This window comes from Acipenser ruthenus, chromosome 32 (assembly GCF_902713425.1).
Source record: "Acipenser ruthenus chromosome 32, fAciRut3.2 maternal haplotype, whole genome shotgun sequence".
Lineage (NCBI taxonomy): Eukaryota > Metazoa > Chordata > Actinopteri > Acipenseriformes > Acipenseridae > Acipenser > Acipenser ruthenus.
In genome coordinates, this window is record NC_081220.1 from 7,903,805 (window position 1) to 7,924,047 (window position 20,243).

Genomic DNA, 20,243 nt, shown 5'->3' on the forward strand with positions numbered 1-20,243 from the left:
ATGCGGAAACTTTCCATGCCACCCCACATGTTGTCAGCGTGGGAAGGGAACGATGTCACCTTGGCTACCGACATCAAGTGCTCACCCTTGGGGTTGTTGAAGGTTCGACTGAAGATGGTAGGAAGGTTATGGGAGGGAACGGTTTTAGTGATGGATGATCTCACAACAGAGCTGATCATTGGAGTTGACTTAATTCGTGAAACTGGATTGTTAATAGACCTCCAGCACATGAAGGTGTGGTATTCTAGCTCAGCCAAAGGGGTGCCTATCCCACCTACCAAGACGACACAAGAACTTCCAGTGCTTGTGGCAGCGGGTGATTCTCCAATTCTGGAAGTGGAAGGAACCACCTCCTTGCAAAATAGTAGCACAACAGGCTCATCCTCCAAGGAAAAGCACAGTCAGCTACAGGATGTACTGCAACGGTTCTCAGAAGTTTTAGGGGACCATATGGGCAGAAGTGACACTGTTCAACACCATATTACAACAAATGGATCCCCACCCTGTCGGCAGAGACCTTATCCATACAGCCCAGAGAAGCGAATGTCCATCCAGCAGCAAGTTGAAGAAATGCTGAAGTTAGGTGTGGTTGAGCCCTCTAAGTCACCCTGGGCATCTCCTGTAGTCATCGTTAAAAAGAAAGATGGCAGTGATCGCTTCTGCGTAGACTACAGGAGACTTAATCAGGCAACCCAAACAGATGCCTTTCCTATGGTGAACATGCGGGAGGTCCTTGACAGTCTTCATGGGGCAGTCTACTTCAGCACTCTAGACTTACGCTGTGGATATTGGCAGATAGCTATGTCACAAGACAGTCGGGAAGCGACCGCTTTCATTACACACATGGGACTGTACCAGTTCAAAGTCATGCCTTTCGGGCTAAAGAATGCTCCAGCCACGTTCCAGAGGCTTATGAATGAGGTACTTCGGGGACTAGTCCATCGCAATTGCTTTGCTTATCTTGATGACATTGTCATCTTCTCGTCAAGCTGGGAACGGCATCTCCAAGATCTAACTGAAGTATTGCAGCGACTCAAGGATCATGGACTCACCTGCAAGCTTGAGAAATGCGTGTTCGGTCAGAAAGAACTCAAATATCTAGGACACATTATTTCTGACAAAGGTGTAGCCCCTGACTCAAAAATGTTGGAAGCAATGAATCAGTATCCCAGACCAAGCAAACCAGAACATATTCGACAGTACTTGGGCATGTGTAACTGGTATGGAGGATTTATCGAGAGACTCTCTGACATTGCTGAGCCACTGACAAGACTGTTAAAGAAAAATACCTCTTGGAAGTGGAGTACAGAAGCAGAAGCAGCCTTCCAGCATCTTAAAGAAGAGCTACAGAGTGCTGTGCATTTGAGCTATCCAAACTTCCATAAGCCTTTTGTCCTTCAAACTGATGCCAGTAGTGTAGGACTAGGAGCAATCCTTTATCAGATGGAAGGGGAGAGAAAGTGCATCATTACGTATGCAAGCAAGACACTCAATGCTACAAAGCGGTGTTACCATGCCACTGAAAGGGAGTGCCTAGCGGTGGTATAGGCTGTAAAGAAGTTTCGTCCTTTCCTTGATGGACGTCGCTTTACACTAGTCACTGATAACAGTGCACTGAAGTGGCTAGCCAGTATGAAAGATACCAGCAGTAAATTAGCACGATGGTATTTACAGCTTCAGGAATTTGATTTTGAAGTGCAGCACTGTGCAGGAACTTCAAATCAAGCATCAGATGCCCTGTCTCGGAACACTGTACTGGAAGACAGCTCTGATTATAGTTCTCTAGATGACAAGATGCTGCCTGAATTGCAGCTCCCACCGGAAGAAGCCATAACAGTCCTTGTCTCTACCGTAGTGGAGGGGAACCCTCCACGCCTTTTAAGCCGAGATATTGTTCAAGAGGAGCAAAAGAAGGATGGGTACCTGTTGCCTATCATTGAGTACCTCAGTCATGGAACTGTTCCCCCCTGCAAAGAGCAAGCAGCAAGAATCAGAGGTACTCACCGAAATTATGCACTTGTAGATGATGTCCTCTATCGAATGGATGGGGATCCTTACCGCACAGAATCAGAAGAGGATTGGAAGATGGTAATTCCTCATTCTCTCAAGCAGGAAGTGCTTAAGTTATTTCATGACTGTGAGACAGCTGCACATTTGGGGTTCCACAAGACGTTAAATCATCTTCAGCAGCGGTACTTTTGGAGAGGCATGGTGCGAGATGTTGCAAACTATGTCAGAAGTTGTGACATCTGCCAAAAGGTCAAGCCAGACAACCAGAAACCAGTAGGTTTGATGGTACCTCAGAAGCCTGTCGAACCCTGGTATAAGATAGCTGTTGACCTCATGGGACCGCTGCCAAAGAGCTCTAGTGGAAATGAGTATCTTCTGGTTGCTGTGGATCAGTTTACTAAGTGGGTGGAATTATTTCCCATGCGTCGTGCTACAACAAAGAAAATCTTGGTTAAGCTGGAAAACGAAGTGTTCTGTCGCTGGGGTATACCGGCAATTATCTTATCTGATAATGGGCCTCAGTTTGCGTCCAAGGAATGGAAGGAAGCTTGCCTAAGATGGGGAATAAAACCTCAGTATACTTCTCCTTACCATCCTCAGGCCAATTGGACAGAGCGAATGAACCGCACAATCAAGATCATTCTTCAGTCGTATGTCCACCAAGATCAGTCCAGATGGGATGAGGACCTCGCAAAGTTTGGTCTTGCTATTCGTACAGCAGTACAAGACACCACTGGCTATAGCCCAGCACAGCTCAATCTTGGACGAGAGATAGCTCTCCCAATTGATCGTTCATTGGCCACTAACAAAGACCCAGTTGAAGAAGATCTAGGAGAGTATCAAGAAGCTCTCTATGAAAAACTACATCGATATTATGAAACAGCCAGAGATAACATTGCAAAAGCTCAACAAAAGCAGCAAAAGTATTATGACGGGAAGCGCAGACATGTAAAGTTCAATGATGGAGATCAGGTTCTTCTTCGTGCACACCCCATCTCTTCAAAGGAACAACGATTCTCTGCAAAACTGTCTCAAAAGTGGGTTGGACCCTACAACATTGTAAAGGCTATTTCGCCACTCAACTACGAACTTTGTGATCCTGTCTCGGGTAACAATCTGGGAGTTCAACCTGTACACAACTTGCGACCATTCAATCACAGAAAACTGGCTGGAGAAGAGACACGTTCCTCTGATGTAACAACTCAGAAACTGAAGGAGGGTGAACCGAAGATGCGCAGCCCCAAAAGGATTCAGGGAAGACCCTACAACCTGCGGAACCGGGCCAAACCGGTCCATAGGGCCCTTGCCGTGGGTTCTTGAAAAAAAATTGCAGCCTGAAGTTTCCTGTGCATTAGCATGACAGCACCATAAGGAGAAAACAATGAAAGGATAACCTGTCTACAAGGGACACTACAAACTGTTCAGTTATTTGTGTGTCACATATTTAGATTTTATGTTATTAATATTTAGCGTTCAGAATGTTATGTAATGTTTTGTGGACAGCCAAGGTCACTTGATGTAACTGTATTCTTAGAGTAACTGTGCACAGCCACCTTAGCGGAGGGGAGTTGTAACGCAGTTTATTATTTCCTGTTATTGGGGGTAGATCACGTCAGTAATAGGCACACCCTATTGACCAGTCTTTGCGAGGGCTCGCTAGCAAGCCCCGCCCTGGGGGAGAAATTCTAAAAGCATTTAGCTGCCTGCGAGGAGGAAGTCGCTCTCTTTGGACTGAGACACAACAGAGAGCAGATCGCTAACACTGCCCATCTACTATAAGCTTGCGAGCTGTCGCTGATTCGGGACTAACACCATTCCACTGAGCCTAGGTAGGACGTGTTGTCCTTAAATACCATTCTTCTGGGATTACTATAAAACGCAGGAACCAATTACCCCATTCTGGAATTCAGTTAGCATACATAGAAAGGAGACCCGGCTGTCGATTTTGTATGCAATATGATTATTTAAAAATAAAACAGTAACCATTATTGACTCTGAAGAACTTTTTGTGTTGAGAAACGAACCCTTAATAAAAGTGTGGTTACAGACCAGCGCCTATTGGAGACTGCCAATTTATTTGAGACCTGGCGATTATATAGACGAGGAAACTTTGGAAAATGAACAAGCAGAAATAAAAATTTGTATTGTTAATATACTGTAATATTGTAAGGGTTTAAAAAGATTAGACAGCCAGGCATGGGTTATATAAATGCGAACAGGCCACTTGAATCAAGCATGGAGGGTTTATTACAGTGAAAAGGGATACAAAACAACCGTGCCAAACTCAATCTTTCTCTTCTCATCTGGACTCCCCTGAACTGACGGTACAGTAAAAACAAGCTCTATATACAAATAAGTAAATTAAAGATATAAACTACTAGCACTTTTGTTTATAAATATAGATCAATGTTGTCTATTAATAAAGATAAGTAATGAAATAATAATAGGTCTAATACTGGTAATAATAAGTTCAATCCATCCCAGATATAGAATGCAGGTAGGTTAGGCTTACAGCGCAATAATAATAATAGTTTGTTTTTTCTTATGGCCCCTGGTGGTGATGTCTCCGTTCAGTATATCCAAGTAACCATTTCCATAACCGCTTAATCCTTTACAGGGTCATGGGGAGTAACCATTATGTATTGTGATAACAGCATCTTCCAGATATCATTTCAATTTCCATTTAAATCATGATCTTATGTACACTTTGTATTACTAAACTTTGTACTTCAGCCCTCATATAATGCGTCTTTATTTTACACATTGCAATTGAAGGTAACCTGGCTTCAAAACGATACAATTAAATACTGGTCTTTTTTTATTCTTAATAAAATTACCCTTTTTATTTGTTATAAATGCAATAAATTCAACACAAAGCAACGCGATATACTGTTCAAAGCAAGAATTATTAAACTTAAACCAGAATGTATATGTTTGATGCCCTCAACACACACACTTCAAGTGGTGCTCCGCAGCCCTTGTGTGCTCACAAAGTCTCCTCGCAATTACCCCAGACCGCTCGTGAACCCACAATGCTATTCATGAGCTACTTGACTAACGACGGTGTTTGGGAAACACATCAGATTTGACACGTTGCTGTTACGATGGTCGAGTTACTTTTGGGAAACGGCACCCTGGATAACTTTCGAGTTAGACCTAATGTCGTTTAAACAATACATTTCTAGCATATTATTCCAACTATCAACATTAATAAGCACGGTCAACATTGATTATTTGAACATTTTCAACAGTAGTCTTTTTGAAACGAGTAAACACAAGTCTGTTTGCGGATCCTGGAGTAGTCTGTGGACTATGTGGTATCAGTGGTTTTGGTCATGGTCGTGGCAATAATAATGGGTTTTTGTTTCAGAAATGAAAGCTGAAACACATTGAGAGTGGTCCAAGTTTATTGTGTGGTATATTGCAACCAGTAAGTTCCAGTGTGTTTTGCATTGAAGGGATGAATTCGCAACTCCTTAAAGGGAATGTCCGATCCCCCCCCCCCAATTAGGAATTTTTCAACAACAATGGATATTGAATGAAGTCATTACCCAGCCTCCATGTTCGTCTTTCTTTAGGGATTTGACATCTCCAATCTTTGAATGAAGTCGTTATCCAGCCTCCATGTTCCTCTTTCTTTAGGGATTTGACATCTCCAATCTTTGAATGAAGTCATTACCCAGCCTCCATGTTCCTCTTTCTTTAGGGATTTGACATCTCCAATCTTTGAATGAAGTCATTACCCAGCCTCCATGTTCCTCTTTCTTTAGGGATTTGACATCTCCAATCTTTGAATGAAGTCATTACCCAGCCTCCATGTTCCTCTTTCTTTAGGGATTTGACATCTCCAATCTTTGAATGAAGTCATTACCCAGCCTCCATGTTCCTCTTTCTTTAGGGATTTGACATCTCCAATCTTTGGCAAAGCAGTAGGTTTTATGTGTTTTTGTTCATCAGTATTTTGTTCTGGAGGTACTGCCTGTATCAATTGCGGGTTCTCGCTTCCCCTCTGTTAACATCACTGTGGAGTTCTCCTTGTTTGTTAATCACTGCTTCCACCAGATCTTAGTTCATAGCAAAGCAGTAATCGGCTTGTTTATCTCTCATTGAGGGAACACAGGGATCTGGACTAAAGGGTGCATTTCAGTGACTGCTAGCAGGCTCACCAATGCACACAGAACAGCAGCTTCTGAAATGAAAAATCAAGTGAAGGATTTATTCTTTGTTAATATTTGAAAACCTTAAATATATATTGCATGACTTTTGCCCCAACCTCCCCATTGAAATATAGGTCTAAGACTTTAATTTAGAATGTATTCTAGACAATATCAGCCTTTAAACAATTTGCACTAATCCACATGAAACCATTTATATGTCGGCTGTTTCCTTGTTTTTACAAACCATCATATTCCCCTCGCCACATGTGTCTATAATTTCACGTGGTCCCGTCCAATTTGCTGCCCAAGGCCACTTTTGTAAAAAGTTTTTAATCATTAGCTTTTCCATAATCTCAGTCTACAAGCCATTAATTAGTTAATGGCTAAAGTAAAACTTGTTTTCTTATTACAATGTCAATGTGTCTTACTTTTAAAATGTTCAGATTACTTTTAATTTTTGTAATATGAATTGCATTTATTCTCATGGATCTTTCTCAGTGGAACTGGTAGATAAACATCGTAATGGATCTGCTCCTAAAGACCATCCACAGTAATTTATCAAATTTGGCTAATTGGGTAAAACTTCAATGTAATTTAATGAACATGTCCATAACTACCAGATTTAGTTAACAGCCAAGGTCTTTCAGTGTTTATCAAAAGTAAGAAATAAACAATTTAAATGATTCTTACAACAAAATGCTTTATGTGTTAATTAATTCTATGCAAAATCAATCACCAAATTCATGTTATTTTCTTCCTAATCACTTCTAAGTATTCAAAGTATATTATTTAAAAAGTGGGCATTGAAATGAGTGTGTGTGTGTCTGTGTGGTGAGAGCCTGTAGTCCCAGAATGCAGCTGGACATCTTTCTCTCCATTCTCACACAGTCCGTACAACACAGCTTGAGATCCCAAACACAGTTCAATTTATTGTATTTATTTGTTTGTCGAAACCAAATTGTACCCAATTATGTAGGTAAAAATCGATGAAACAGTTAAGAGATTTGATTAACATTCCCAGTCCTCTAATTCACTCTCCCTCTAGAAGCTATAGTGTGTGCAATATGAAACTTAATGTTATGTTCTTCTTTAAAAGAGACGGCTATCTCTTACAGCGACCTTTTTGAATAGTCAGAGTTTTCTGGTACTTTTTTTTTTTTTTTTTTCAAAAACAATTCACATACATTTTGAACTTTTATATGTTTCCCATAACATCACTCAAGCATTTTGACACTTGACATTGAAGACTATGACTTTGGCACTGACTGGCACTCAGTTCTCTTTTAAAAGCCCAATCATTTGACAACTGCCTGATCATATTCCTCCCACTTTCGCTGTAGAGTCCAGCCAACCCTGACCCTGACACCTGTCAAATACCAGACGGACATGGCTGCCTTTTCTAACCTGGATGCCCTGCCGTCTGCTAACCGCTGTCTCTAATTTTATCCTATTGTTGCCCCCTGGGTTTCTGTTAGAAGGCGCACGTTTAACCACCACATTTTCCCTTAAGCCCCATGTCCCCATGTAGCAGCACTAACCCATCTGGCTGCAGTGCAGGGCATAGGGTCAGCAACACCCGCTCTGGCGGTGGTGGTGGTGGCAGTGGCCACACTGCTGCTAGTGGTGACAACAGCCACTCCTCTGCTGCTGCTGGGGCAAACGGCCACTCAGGCACGGGTGCTGTCGGCTCCAGACGCTCCGACAGGCTCACTTTCTCTCCCCGTGGGAACCATAGCTCCGCCCCCTCTGGTTGACATGACTGCCATTCCCCCTTCCTGGGCTGGCGGTAGCTCCTCCCCCTGAGAATGCTGGGCTGAGAGCTCCGCCTCCTTCTCTGGTAACTTGGCTGGCGGTAGCTCCTCCCCTTTAGACTGCTAGGCTGAGAGCTCCTTCTTTCCTGACCAACAGGATGGCAGCTGCCTTCTTCTGCCCCGCCGCCTTTTCCGCCTCTTCTTATTTTACTGGCTAATGGAACAGAAGCCCCTCCTTCCTTCTCGTCTCCTTTCTTTTCAGTGGCGGACGCGACCTGGAAGCCCTTTCGTCTTACCCATCTCTTCACTCTGCTGTCTGCTTTGCACAAACTGTCAAGGCTGGTGTTGTTTCAAAGAATAATTTGTCCTGTTTAGAATTAATAAAACCTGTAATTATACATTTTACTTGTTTTTTTTAGTTATGTTTATTTGAATCAAACTTAGGTGGAATCGCCACTGTTGGTCAAAATTCTCAGGAATCTACAGGAGGGTTCTGTATTTAATCTGGGGTCTACAGGGTTAATATGACATCTATTGGGGAATATGACTTTATTCCGAATCGGCAGGCTTACCCCCCCCCCTGCCAATATACTAGACTTAATATTCAATCACTCTTATTCATTTATTTCTAATCCACAGATTTAAAATGATCTTTATTGCTAATCGGCGGGTTTGTCCTCCGATATATTGGAGTTAATATTCAATCACCCTTATTCATTTATTCTATTTTTATACAGCAGATTTGTGAATCAACATATAATCAATGAGTTTATTTCCAATTACTCTCTCATTTACAATCAACAAACAAGGTTATCGTACACACAATTACTCCCAGAAAACTCCTGTAACCTTGACAAGCTTATTGTGCATTCAACTGCTCTCTGGTTTCTCCTGCAACCCAATCTAACAAATGACTCTCTGGGTTCTCTTGCAACCTAGGCTAGCCTTTCCCATTTGCATGTTCAATTACTCTCAACATAGGCAAGCTTTTTTTATTTATTTTTTTATAAACTTAGTCGTTGCCAGTAATTTATTATTTTCTCCCAATTTGGAATGGCCAATTATTTTATTACGCTTGGCTCACCGCTACCACCCCTGCGCTGACTCGGGAGGTTGAAGATGAACACACGCTGTCCTCCGAAGCATGTGCCGTCAAGCCGACCGCTTTTTTTCACACTGCAGACTCACCATGCAGCCACCCAAGAGCTACAGCGTCGGAGGACAACGCAGCTCTCGGTCAGCTTACAGGCAAGCCCGCAGGCGCCCGGCCAGAATACAGGGGTCACTGGTGCGCGGTGAGCCGAGACACCCTGACCGACCTAAGCCCTCCCTCCCCCCGGGCGACGCTCGGCCAATTGTGCGCCGCCCCTTGGAAGCTCCCGTCCTCGATCAGCAAAGGAATAGCCTAGATTCAAACTCGCGACTTGCAGACTATAGAGCGCATCCTGCACTCACGTGGAGCGCCTTTACTGGATGCGCCACTCGGGAACCCCCCAGCATAGGCAAGCTTAACTGTATGTACAGTCCCTCTCAGGAAATTAGCAATAACAACTTGACTCCCTGGTCTTCGCAACCAGAATGGGATCAGGACCATTATACTCTGTATAGTACAGGGTTGCTAGATTTCTACAGTGTTTATAGCCCAAAGTCACTTCAAAACTAGCCTCATTTGGTTTTTTTTTACTGAAACCAAGCTTATTACCATTAACATGTAGCCCTATCCTTCAATGCTGCTACTGTTTCCCAAAGAAGAAAACAGTTCAATCTTTTAAAGTTATGCCACCAATCTAATTAGATGATCACATCATTTAAATCAATTAAACAGCCACATCAATTAAATACACCTAACAAATTAAAAAAGGCAAGTTGTTGGCTCTTTTTTGCAAACACAAAAAAGTTAAGTTAATTGAAAGTATGCCCCATGCATTGAAATAACACATAAAAAAACATTTTTAACCTCTTACCTTCAAACTCCTCGTGTAAGGGCCAGCTGTTATCATCACGCAGGTGTATCTCAAGTCAATTTTAAATGTACAAAGAAAAAAGTATGTACCAAATAAAACATTTTTACTTATATATATATATATATATATATATATATATATTACTTTCAAAAAAGCTCCTCTGAGTCTGCACCATCTTCTGCGTTATTTGCTTCATATATGTCGCCTGTAAACAGTGACAGCATTGCTTTGGATGGCTGAAATTGGTTGCAGCAAAACTTATTACGCTGCATATATGCATGCGGGTCCTTAGTTTGGTTTTGATTAGGGCCATTTGTGAAAAAGCACGTTCCACTGATGCATTGCTAAATGGTAGGGCTAAAAGAGATAAGGCAAAAAGACCAAGTTCAGTGAAATCTTTATCACCAGCTGCATCGGAGTGTTTAGCCACTTCAACCCAGAACTCTTTAATTTGGCTGTCTTCAGTGTGCTCCCAGTGTACATTGTTCAAAGCTCGCCATTGCTGTTCGAGTTTGCCAAGATCTCCATTGTAAAGTGGCAAAAATGATAAATTTGCCAGCTGTGGCTTTTTGGAACTGAGTACAACAGTTGGGCTGAGAACGGTAAGTGACTCAAGTTGCTGGATATTGGGAGGCAATCTTTGTTTGATCTCTTTCAGAAACTCGAACATGTAATCTCTGCATCTGCGTTTGATATCCTCTGCTTTCTGAGGTTCGATCTTTGATTGTGACAGTTCTAACTGGAACTTGATCCCGAAGTCCACTGCTGAAAGTGGCAAGCTGTTTCTGTCGGACGTTATGTCAAAATCCATTACAGATGACCATGTTGGAAAATCGTGAGGTTTCATGATTCGTTGGATCAAACTGCGGTAAAATGTCATTAAATCAGCAAGAGGTTTCGCTGGATTGGCACTGTCAAGCTGAAACAGCTTGTTTATTCTGTTAACCTCAGTGACGAGGGGCTGAAAAAAAACCAGATACATTCTGTTTACGCGGTCTGAATGCATCTGGTACAGCAGTTCAGCATTGTAATTCCTTTCAGTGTCCTTTGTAAGCTGAAAGTGCAACTTTAGCTCTTCATACTGAGAAAGCACTCGATCAACACACTGGCTAATTGCAAGCCATCTTGTGTCAGAAAGCTGCAAAATCTTCAGCGGGGCTTCTCCAACATTAATGGTGGCATAGAGATCGCGGTACTTCTTTTGACGCTGAGTGCTGTGGGAAAACCACGAGTACGTCTGTGATACCATGTACTCGATGTTTCGAGGAAGTACGTCCATTGCTTTTGATGCACAGAGCTGCAGTGAATGACAAACACACTTGATGTACACAATTTTTGGATTCACCTCCCTTAACTTTGTTAGTACCGAATTATTTTTCCCACACATTGTATTGCAACCGTCTGTTGCCAGACCAATGCATCTTTCCACTTCGTTTGTTTTCCTTTAAGAATTTGAACAAGGCTGTTGCAATGCTGTGAGAATCACCGGCTGGCAAGCTAACAATCCCGGTAAACGATACGTTCATGTTTTCTGCTGAAGTACCTGAACACCACACAGAGTTGCTTGTTTGCACTGATGTCTGTGCTTTCGTCCACAATTAGAGAGTATGGCTCTTTGGCGATGTCTTCAAGCATCTCCTGATGAACAATGGGCCCGATGACACATTTTATAAGTGCTGAGCATTTTGTTCTATGAAGACTAATATCCTTCTGTACAACTTCCCTGACTATGCATCCCAAATGATCTACGGTGAGGATGCTGGAAAGGCAAGCAATATGGGCTGCCAGCTTCAACTCACATATTTTAATGGAATTGTCAACTTGTTTCTTAAATCCTGTGTCAAATAAGCTTCTTGTATTTGAATAGGGAGCTGCATTTCTAATATGTTTCTCTGTCTTACTGTGAGCTAACAGATCGCTGTGATGCGCTCGCACTTCACATTTACAGTACCTACACGCTGCTTTTGAGTCATCGCCAGGTACACGGCTAATCCATGCTTGTAACCCTTTTTCTTTCTCAGTCTTTGCAGTATTTTTTCAGTATTTAGATTACTTCTTTATTTTTCCTGCTTTTTAGCGGTTTCGATGTTTCTACCCTGTTTCTTAAAATGGCTGCTTTTCACTGTCAATTAACACAATCATTCGTCTCTCACTCCTGTTCACTCGCATGGTCATGCGCAGTGGTGGTTGTGGTCATGCGCAATATGTTATTTTATTGGGAAACAAAGTTTTACATAGTTTGTGTGCACTGCGGCGGGTAGGCTGCAAAAGTTTATACATTTTTAATAAAGTTATTCTTTTTTATATGTATAAAGTAAACTAGCCCAAAAAACCACGAGACCTCTTGAAAGTAGCCCAAAAAGTAGCAACCAGCGACTCCTAAATATTTCCCGCGGCTGTCTTTTTAAAGGAAAACCGCAGACCTGGCAACTCTGGTATAGTATTTCAAACACCCAATCTCTGTCTACTTTACACCACCCCTTAAATCTGTTTTTCGAAAAAGACTAAAAGTTCTAGGCTGACTCTCCTGATCAAACCTTCCGAGATCGGCACAGGGCCCCAGAATCAGAGTGCACAGATTCCTCGTAGAAATGTACAGCTCTGTTACCTCCTACAATCTCCCTATCCTAATCTAGCTGATCGGGCTAGTATTAATGACAGATAGGTACCCATTGCAACCCTTTTTGACAAATAATAAACAATAATCAACAACACCAGAAAAAACAGTATAGTAGGTTACTATTCCTGTGATGAATAAATTAAACTTATACTCACTCATCCTTAGTATTCCTCTAAAGTTCAGTTAAAGAGAGGTTAGAAGGTTCCTTCATGCATTCAGATGGATGAAATCAAATCAGTTTTGCAGCCTCCCTGGTGCGGACTACACTACAGTTACCTACACTACCTAACCCAGAAAAGGTCATGAAACGACATAATGAGGAAGGAACATTTGCTGCATTTCTTACTTAAAACCGTCTCTGATTTTTCTCTCCTGTTTGTTTTTTCCAGGTTCCAGTCCAGCAGTTAAAGCAAGGACCCAGTTAAGGAATTTAAAAATACTGAGAGGAGAGAAATTAAAATATACCAGAGGAGAGAAACCGTATCGCTGCTCTGACTGTGGAAAGAGTTTCAGGCACTCAGGAGACCTTGTGATACACCAGCGAATTCACACAGGAGAGAAACCCTATCGCTGCTCTGACTGTGGAAAGAGGTTCAAGTCATCAGGACACCGTACAGCACACCAGCGAATTCACACAGGAGAGAAACCGCATTGCTGCTCTGACTGTGGAAAGAGTTTCAGGAACTCAGGAGACCTTTCAAAACACCAACGAATTCACACAGGAGAGAAACCTTATCGCTGTTCTCACTGTGGGAAGAGTTTCAGTCGGTCTGGAAATTTTGAATTGCATAAGCGAACTCACAAAGGAGAGAAACCATATCACTGTTCTGACTGTGGGAAGAGTTTCAGTCGGTCAGAACACCTATTAATACATCAGCGAATACACACTGGAGAGAGACCGTATCACTGCACTGACTGTGGGAAGAGTTTCAGTCGATCAGGACAACTTGTAACACACCAGCGAATTCACACAGGAGAGAAACCATATTACTGCTCTGACTGTGGGAAGAGTTTCAGGGATTCAACAGACCTTGTAAAACACCAGAGAACTCACACAGGAGTAAAGCCATATCACTGCTCCGACTGTGGTAAAAGTTTCAGTCAGTCAGGACAACTTGGAAAACATCAGCGGATTCACACAGGAGAAAAAACGTTTCATTGCTCTGACTGTGGGAAGAGTTTCAGTTCGTTAGCAAACCTTGCTTCACACCAGCGAATTCACTCAGGAGAGAAACCGTATCACTGCTCTAACTGTGGGAAAAGTTTCCGTCACTCAGCATCCTTTGCTGTACACCGGCGCATTCACACAGGAGAGAAACCGTATCACTGCTCTCACTGTGGGAAGAGTTTCGGTCACTTGGCATCCTTTGCTGCACACCAGCGTATTCACACAGGAGAGAAACCGTACCGCTGCTCTGACTGTGGAAAGACTTTCAGACGGTCGGGACACCTTGTTTCACACCGGCGCGTTCACACAGGAGAGAAACCGTACCACTGCTCTGATTGTGGGAAGAGTTTCAGTCAGTCAAGATCCCTTGTTACACACCAGCAAATTCACATAGGAGAGAAAAAAAAAAGAAAATGTAAATAATGTTCCTGCATAAAAATAACTTTTATCCATTTTGCTTCCTGGCATTTCAGCACAGCAGTGTGCTGCTGAATAGTGTGGCTGCCCAAGCCGAGGAGACAGTAAGAAAAAATCCTTAAATGGAATTTACTAGTGTAACGACCTCGCCCTTAGCACAAAGCCAACCACTATGGAGTGATTACCTCCCTATATTAAATATATCCCATGACAAAAACAAGTTCGACAAACAGCTGTTTAAAGGGGTGATCTCAAATGCAAAAATCCAAGTTAGGAGAAGCAATTAGGCCAATCTTGTCAAGCAAATAGGCACAATAGGAAAGGTGCTGGGGCCCAAGATTCACACAATTCTTGCTTCTAACTTGGCGCCTTTTTTTTGATCACTTCGCTCCACTTTATCGCTCCTCTTGAAATGCTCTTTGTATGATTGAAGTGACTGAGACACACACTCACATTGTAATACGAAAGACATAATTTCGGATTGGATCAGAATCTGAGTGCTCATGTTCAACACTGTGTTGTTGTTGTTTTTTTTTGTTTTTTTTAGTTTTTTTTAATAAATAGAGCTATTAAAAAATGATATGTCCAAACTACAAAGTAAAATGCGCAATGCAAATTTAGGACACAGTGTAAATGCTCTTATTGGAAGTCCAGGAATGCTGAATTCAGCTCCATCGATTGCTATGAGCTACAGCTGTATCACAGAGCAGCTCTCCTGGTAAACCCTTTGAAGGAGGAAACAAACTGCTATTGTTAATTATTTTGCATAGAATGGCACAAGGCAGCTGTAATAGAGTAAATGTAGATGCGCTTTTAGACTGTGTGTTGCTGCTAGCCCCACCCTGTGCAAATTCAAAGTGTAAAACCAGATAACACAACGAGCAGGGCACAAGCTAAGCGATGAGCTGTATTTGATTAGGGAAATAAAAGCTGTTTACTTTGACTATCTGCGTCAGTCTGGATTCTTATAGAAATCAAATGTAAGACAACAAATATACTAGAAGTGTCAGGGGTGGAAGTTGCAGGTTGAGATTTTAGAGTCAGTGTTTCCCTGCATGCATTACTGTGAGCAGCTCCTTCCTCCAGACACAGACCCACACTGGAATGTTTAGATGACTGGGTGTGAGGAGCCTTGTGTTAACAATGGGAGAACTGGGCTGACTGGGGAGGTAACTGCTACTGCCTATTTCAATAGTCTTATTACTGTGTTGTACATTATGGACAGCAGTGGTGCTCTGGCTCCCTCTTGTGGTCACTATTAATATCTGCTGTGTGTCTCTCGGAGGTCAAATTAATTGCTCTTTGTCATTAAAATGCTGTTTTTATCATCAAACTCTTTGGACTACTTTTCTGAGTATGAACACATCTCTTCTGTATGCAGGTTTTTAAATGATGAAAACAAGAAAAAGAATGAAGTAAAGCAAATAGATTATTGTTTACTTCCTCACATTGTAAAGTAATAGCAGCACTAATGTCCCCCACGGTGGGCTCTAAGACTAGATCATTGACCTGGTCTTTCTTTAAATGATCTTTCACGTTGGACACATTCAAATGTCATCACTGTCATTAAACAACATTTTACATTCATACTGAAATTATTTTATTAATATTGCTTACTTAATAAAATAAAAAAAAATCTTCTAAAAATTATAAAATTCAGGGGCTCCTGAGTGGAGCATTCAGCAAAGGCACTGTGCCGGAGTGCAGGATGTGCCCTATAGCCCGGAGAGCGCTGGTTTGAATCCAGGCTATACCACTGACACAGCCTAATCAAACCCAGCTCTGTGCAGTCCGACTGTAGCAGCTCTGCAGCTGCTCTCAGCATCAGCCCCTGTGGTTACTGTCTATGAGCCAGAGCAGTTCCTGCAGAGCTGAGGGAGGTTTTTGTACGGACGTGTATCACTGTGTGAATGTGTAGCTATTGCCCTGCTGACAGTAATAATCTCCTGCATCTTCAGGCTGCACTCCACTGATGCTCAGTGTAAACTGTGTCCCTGATCCACTGCCACTGAATGGAGCTGGAGTCCCAGAGTGACGGTTAGAAGTAGAATAAATCAGGAGTCAGGTTTCTGCAGGTACCAGTGGATGGAGCTGGTACTAACAAAGCTGCTGGCTGTACAGCGGATAGAGACCGTGTGTCCTGGAGAACAGACTGAGCTGTTGGAGACGGAGTCAGAACAACGTCTGCACTGGACTCTGGAGAAAAAATACAACAAAAAATGATTATAAAATAATAATGCAAGAGTCAAATTAAATAGTGTTGTGTTAGAATACAAACAAAATGTACAGAAGCGGCTAGACAGATTTACTTCAATGAAAAGTTCTGTTTAAAATGAACTCCAGTCAAGCTTTCAGATTTATAAATAACTATTTAATTATCACCTTGAGCAAAGAGCCCCCGTGTCCCCAGCAGCAGAAGCAATGGCATCATTGTACTGTGTGTTTCAGTGACTCTGAAAGGGCTGAGCAGTGACTCATCAATAATGTGTGTCTCAAAGTGTTTGGAGCAGTGAGGCAGGCACCGGTATACAAAGCAGCTTCCTTTCTACAAATCCTGCTGCTGCTGCTGCTGTCACAGATAGAGGAGATCTGAGCCGTGAGTGAGCACCAGTGCAATTGATAGGGTCGGGTTCACTTTGACTGTTTTCTTCTATTTTTCCCCCAGTCAAAGCTATCAGTATATCACTGCTGTCTAATATAACTGATCTGTTTGTCTAAACTGACAGTAATATTTCTGTTTCTGTCATCATTTCAATGCTATTGTGTATTAAAGGGTATGTAGTGCCCTACCCCTAGTGGTATACCTTCCCACGTGCTGCTGCTGCTGCTGTAGAAGTAATGGACCTGTCATTTTTCTTTTCATTGGTCACATTTTGACTGCTTCTTACTGTTATAAATTGGACATCTACTTCACTGTCTTTCACAGGCCTTTTCAAGATGTACCTTGAGCAAGCTGCTAGGAGTGTGTTTTCATTATGTCAATCAGAATGATATTTAACAAGCCAGGGGAAAAGGTATCAAACTCCTTGTGGCAAAGTGGTTGCTGATTATGAACAGGTGCAGAGGTGATGCAGTGCAGGAATAAACGGACGAGATTTGTAATCCGGTATGGAAAAATATACGTTTTATTTTTAGTTATAATCCAGGTCTGGTGACCAAATAATAAGCGATGCGTAAAACACGGAGTACAGTAACAGGGATTGCAGCCCTAAACAATAAACACAGCATCTCTCCCACAATATACAACCACGGTCACCAGTCCTGGGTGCGTGCTGTAGTGCTCGTGGTGGGTGATACAGGTTAAAGAGTGACAAATAGTGCAGTGCTGTTCCGGGTTCAGTGCTGGCTCTTACTAACAGCTCCAGAACGTGTTAGCTGTCTATAAACACACAAATAGCAATTATAGACAAGACAAACAAAACAAAAACTCACGATATTCTTAATACACAGTGCACGGGTCCTTCTGGGTCTATTTCAAAACCAAAAACGAAGGAAAAGATTCTCCAGCCCCTTTTATGCGGTTATGCATGACCCCTTGGTAAACGATTGCAGCTGATTCTATTGCCTGCAGCTGCTACCTCGTTTACCTTCCAGGTCAATACATTCCTGCATCAGAGTCTCGTCTTTTTCCAGGCTGATTGACTTCCCGACCCAGGGAATGAACTGTCAGGCCAACCCGTCCAAAGCCTTTCCCTTTCGCTGCTTTGTATCCTCACAGGTCAAGAGGGAGATTTACAACCAGAACTCATTATATTTCCATCACACTCGTGTATTGATTTCTTTATTGATTGATTTTGTTTGATGTTTGTGAAAGGGCGCACACAGTGACTGATCACACTCCATTGCCATGGCGATTCCAGCTCACTGAGAAACACATGGCTCTTGTATTGACATGTTGTTTTGAGAAAGATTGGAAAAACCAGCTTTCTTTCATTTGGAATGAGACTAAATTAGTGGGGAGTCTGTGAAAATATAGTACATCAGTGAATTAACTAATGAAAACCCATTTAAATGAAAGCCTTTTCTATTGAAGTTTAATTTATTTTCCATTAGTTTGCCCCTGTTTTACACTTATATATTAAGAATAGCCCCACAAATTGATGAAAGTGTTTTTCTAAATGATTCTTACCCTGAGTCTTCCTTGGCACAGCAGCCACTTGTAGCCAAGCAGTGCTCTTATGTTTAAACTCATTTTCAGCTGATGCAGTTTCTTTGCCATTCAGAAAAAAACTGAAAAAAGTTGATCTTGCAAGCAAAACGAAAAAATAGAATATAGTTTTCTTTGTGTTGAGTTTGTACAAACACAGCTATTTCTCTCTCTTCTCCCTTCTCTCAAACCATTCATCTTAGCCACGGCTGTGATTATGTAGCTTTGTTACACAGTATAAATAATTATTAATTGTAAAATATTAAAATCAGAGCTGCAGGTTAACAGATCCATCATAAACTTTGTGAAATCAAATCAATTCAAGAAGCAAACATTTTGATTTTGCACATTACTAATGTTGAGTGAAAAGTTTCAAGTTTTTTTTCCTGTGGACCTCCTGGACTGTCTCTGAGGACCCCAGGTTAAGAACCACTGCTCTGGATTAAAGAGCATCATTTTATTACGCTCTCTCTCTCCCTCTTGTGGTCACAGAGTGTAGTGCAGTTTGTGCTGTTTGGTGTTTTGACGAAACATTGACGAGAGTCCCTGCAATGGGGGAACTGTATGGGTGGTTTCATGGTGTAATGGTTAGCACTCTGAATCTAGCGAGCTGAGTTCAAATCTCCCTTTGTGCTTCTCGGAAGGCATACGATGGAGGGCGCAATGCAGTTTTTCAGCCTGGGGAATATTACAAATTAAGAGACTGTGCTTTAAAATACACATGTAGGGCGGGCGTCTCTGTTACAAAGAATTGTCACACTTTGTATTTATCTCCATAATGCGTTGGGACTAAATACGCAGATACATTAAAACTATTTGGAGAATGCGGGCATCGATCCCGCTACTTCTCGCATGCTAAGCGAGCGCTCTACCATTTGAGCTAATTCCCCTTGAGCTATGCCAGCGATTCTCATAGGCTACAACGCAACTTGATATGAGCAATTCAGATTGTCAGCAATGTAGTCTGCCAATTGCAAATTCAAAAAATAAATAAATTAACTAAATAGCAAATATTTTGACGAGAGGTATGTTTTCAATTTCTTCAAAAAGTAGTCTCAGCTCGTTGATTCAGTCGCTTTAAAATCCACCTCTGTGTCCCGATGCAGCAGCACTGTGTGCTGTGGCTAGAGCTTGTTTGACGAAGCAGACAATGCAAAAATGCCAATACTTGTTATTGCATCACATGGCAGACTTAAGGTATGCTTTAACGGCTTGGCTGTCTCAAGTTAGTTTGTATTGTTCAACAGACAGTCAGTATCTTAAAAACAAATAAGCGAAATACTCCGTGTCTGTCTGTACAAGTTTAAAATTTAAATGCGCCGCCCCTGCATGCTCTGCGACGCTCAGCCAATAGGCAGGGACGGGACGTTGAAAATAATTGTGGGAAATGTTGGATCAGGTATAGAAGCAAAGGTATATTTCAAGGTCTTAAAACGACATTTCCCACAATTCCTTCAACAAGTAGTGACTTCAACAAGTAGTCTGTTTACAACAAAAATACAATCTGTGTTAGGAACGCTATTTTAGTCCGATTTAAAAAAGAAATTAAAATGGTATTGAGTGCTGACAAGAGTTTGGTATCAGCTGTTGATTTCATTGAAACAAACTTTATAGTAAAATGAACACATTTATTCCTCTGGTCGTGTATTGTCTCGCTGACTGCTATCCATCTGGAAGTCACCTAAAGGATAAGGCACTGGCCTCCTAAACCAGGGATTATGGTTTCGTCAGTTTTATTTAAAACAGTGTGTGTGTATTTGTTCTTGGTCTGTGATATATGTGGTCTGTGTTTATAGATCTTGGCACGTTGCACCAAGTAGTCGTGGCCAAGTGGTTAAGGTGATGGGCTTGAACTCTGTTGGCGTTGTGTCCCTTTTTATGTCTTCGTTGTTAATTCTTAAATGCCTGCTCAGCTTAAAGGTATCAATTATTACTTGCTGTACATTAAATTCTTCCAAACTAGTATTTGCAAACACATTACAAAATTAAATGGTGTGGAATAGAAACAA

General features: G+C 41.8%; 1 protein-coding gene across 1 annotated transcript; it reads left to right on the top strand.

Moving 5' to 3' along the window:
* Window positions 1-15,146, top strand: LOC131703102 (zinc finger protein 431-like). The gene is made up of 3 exons (XM_059005968.1): window positions 1-921; window positions 1,813-1,996; window positions 12,823-15,146. Exons 1-3 carry the CDS (start codon window positions 1-3, stop codon window positions 14,091-14,093), a joined length of 2,376 nt encoding a protein of 791 aa, XP_058861951.1. The 3' UTR covers window positions 14,094-15,146.
* Window positions 15,147-20,243: the final 5,097 nt, after the last annotated feature.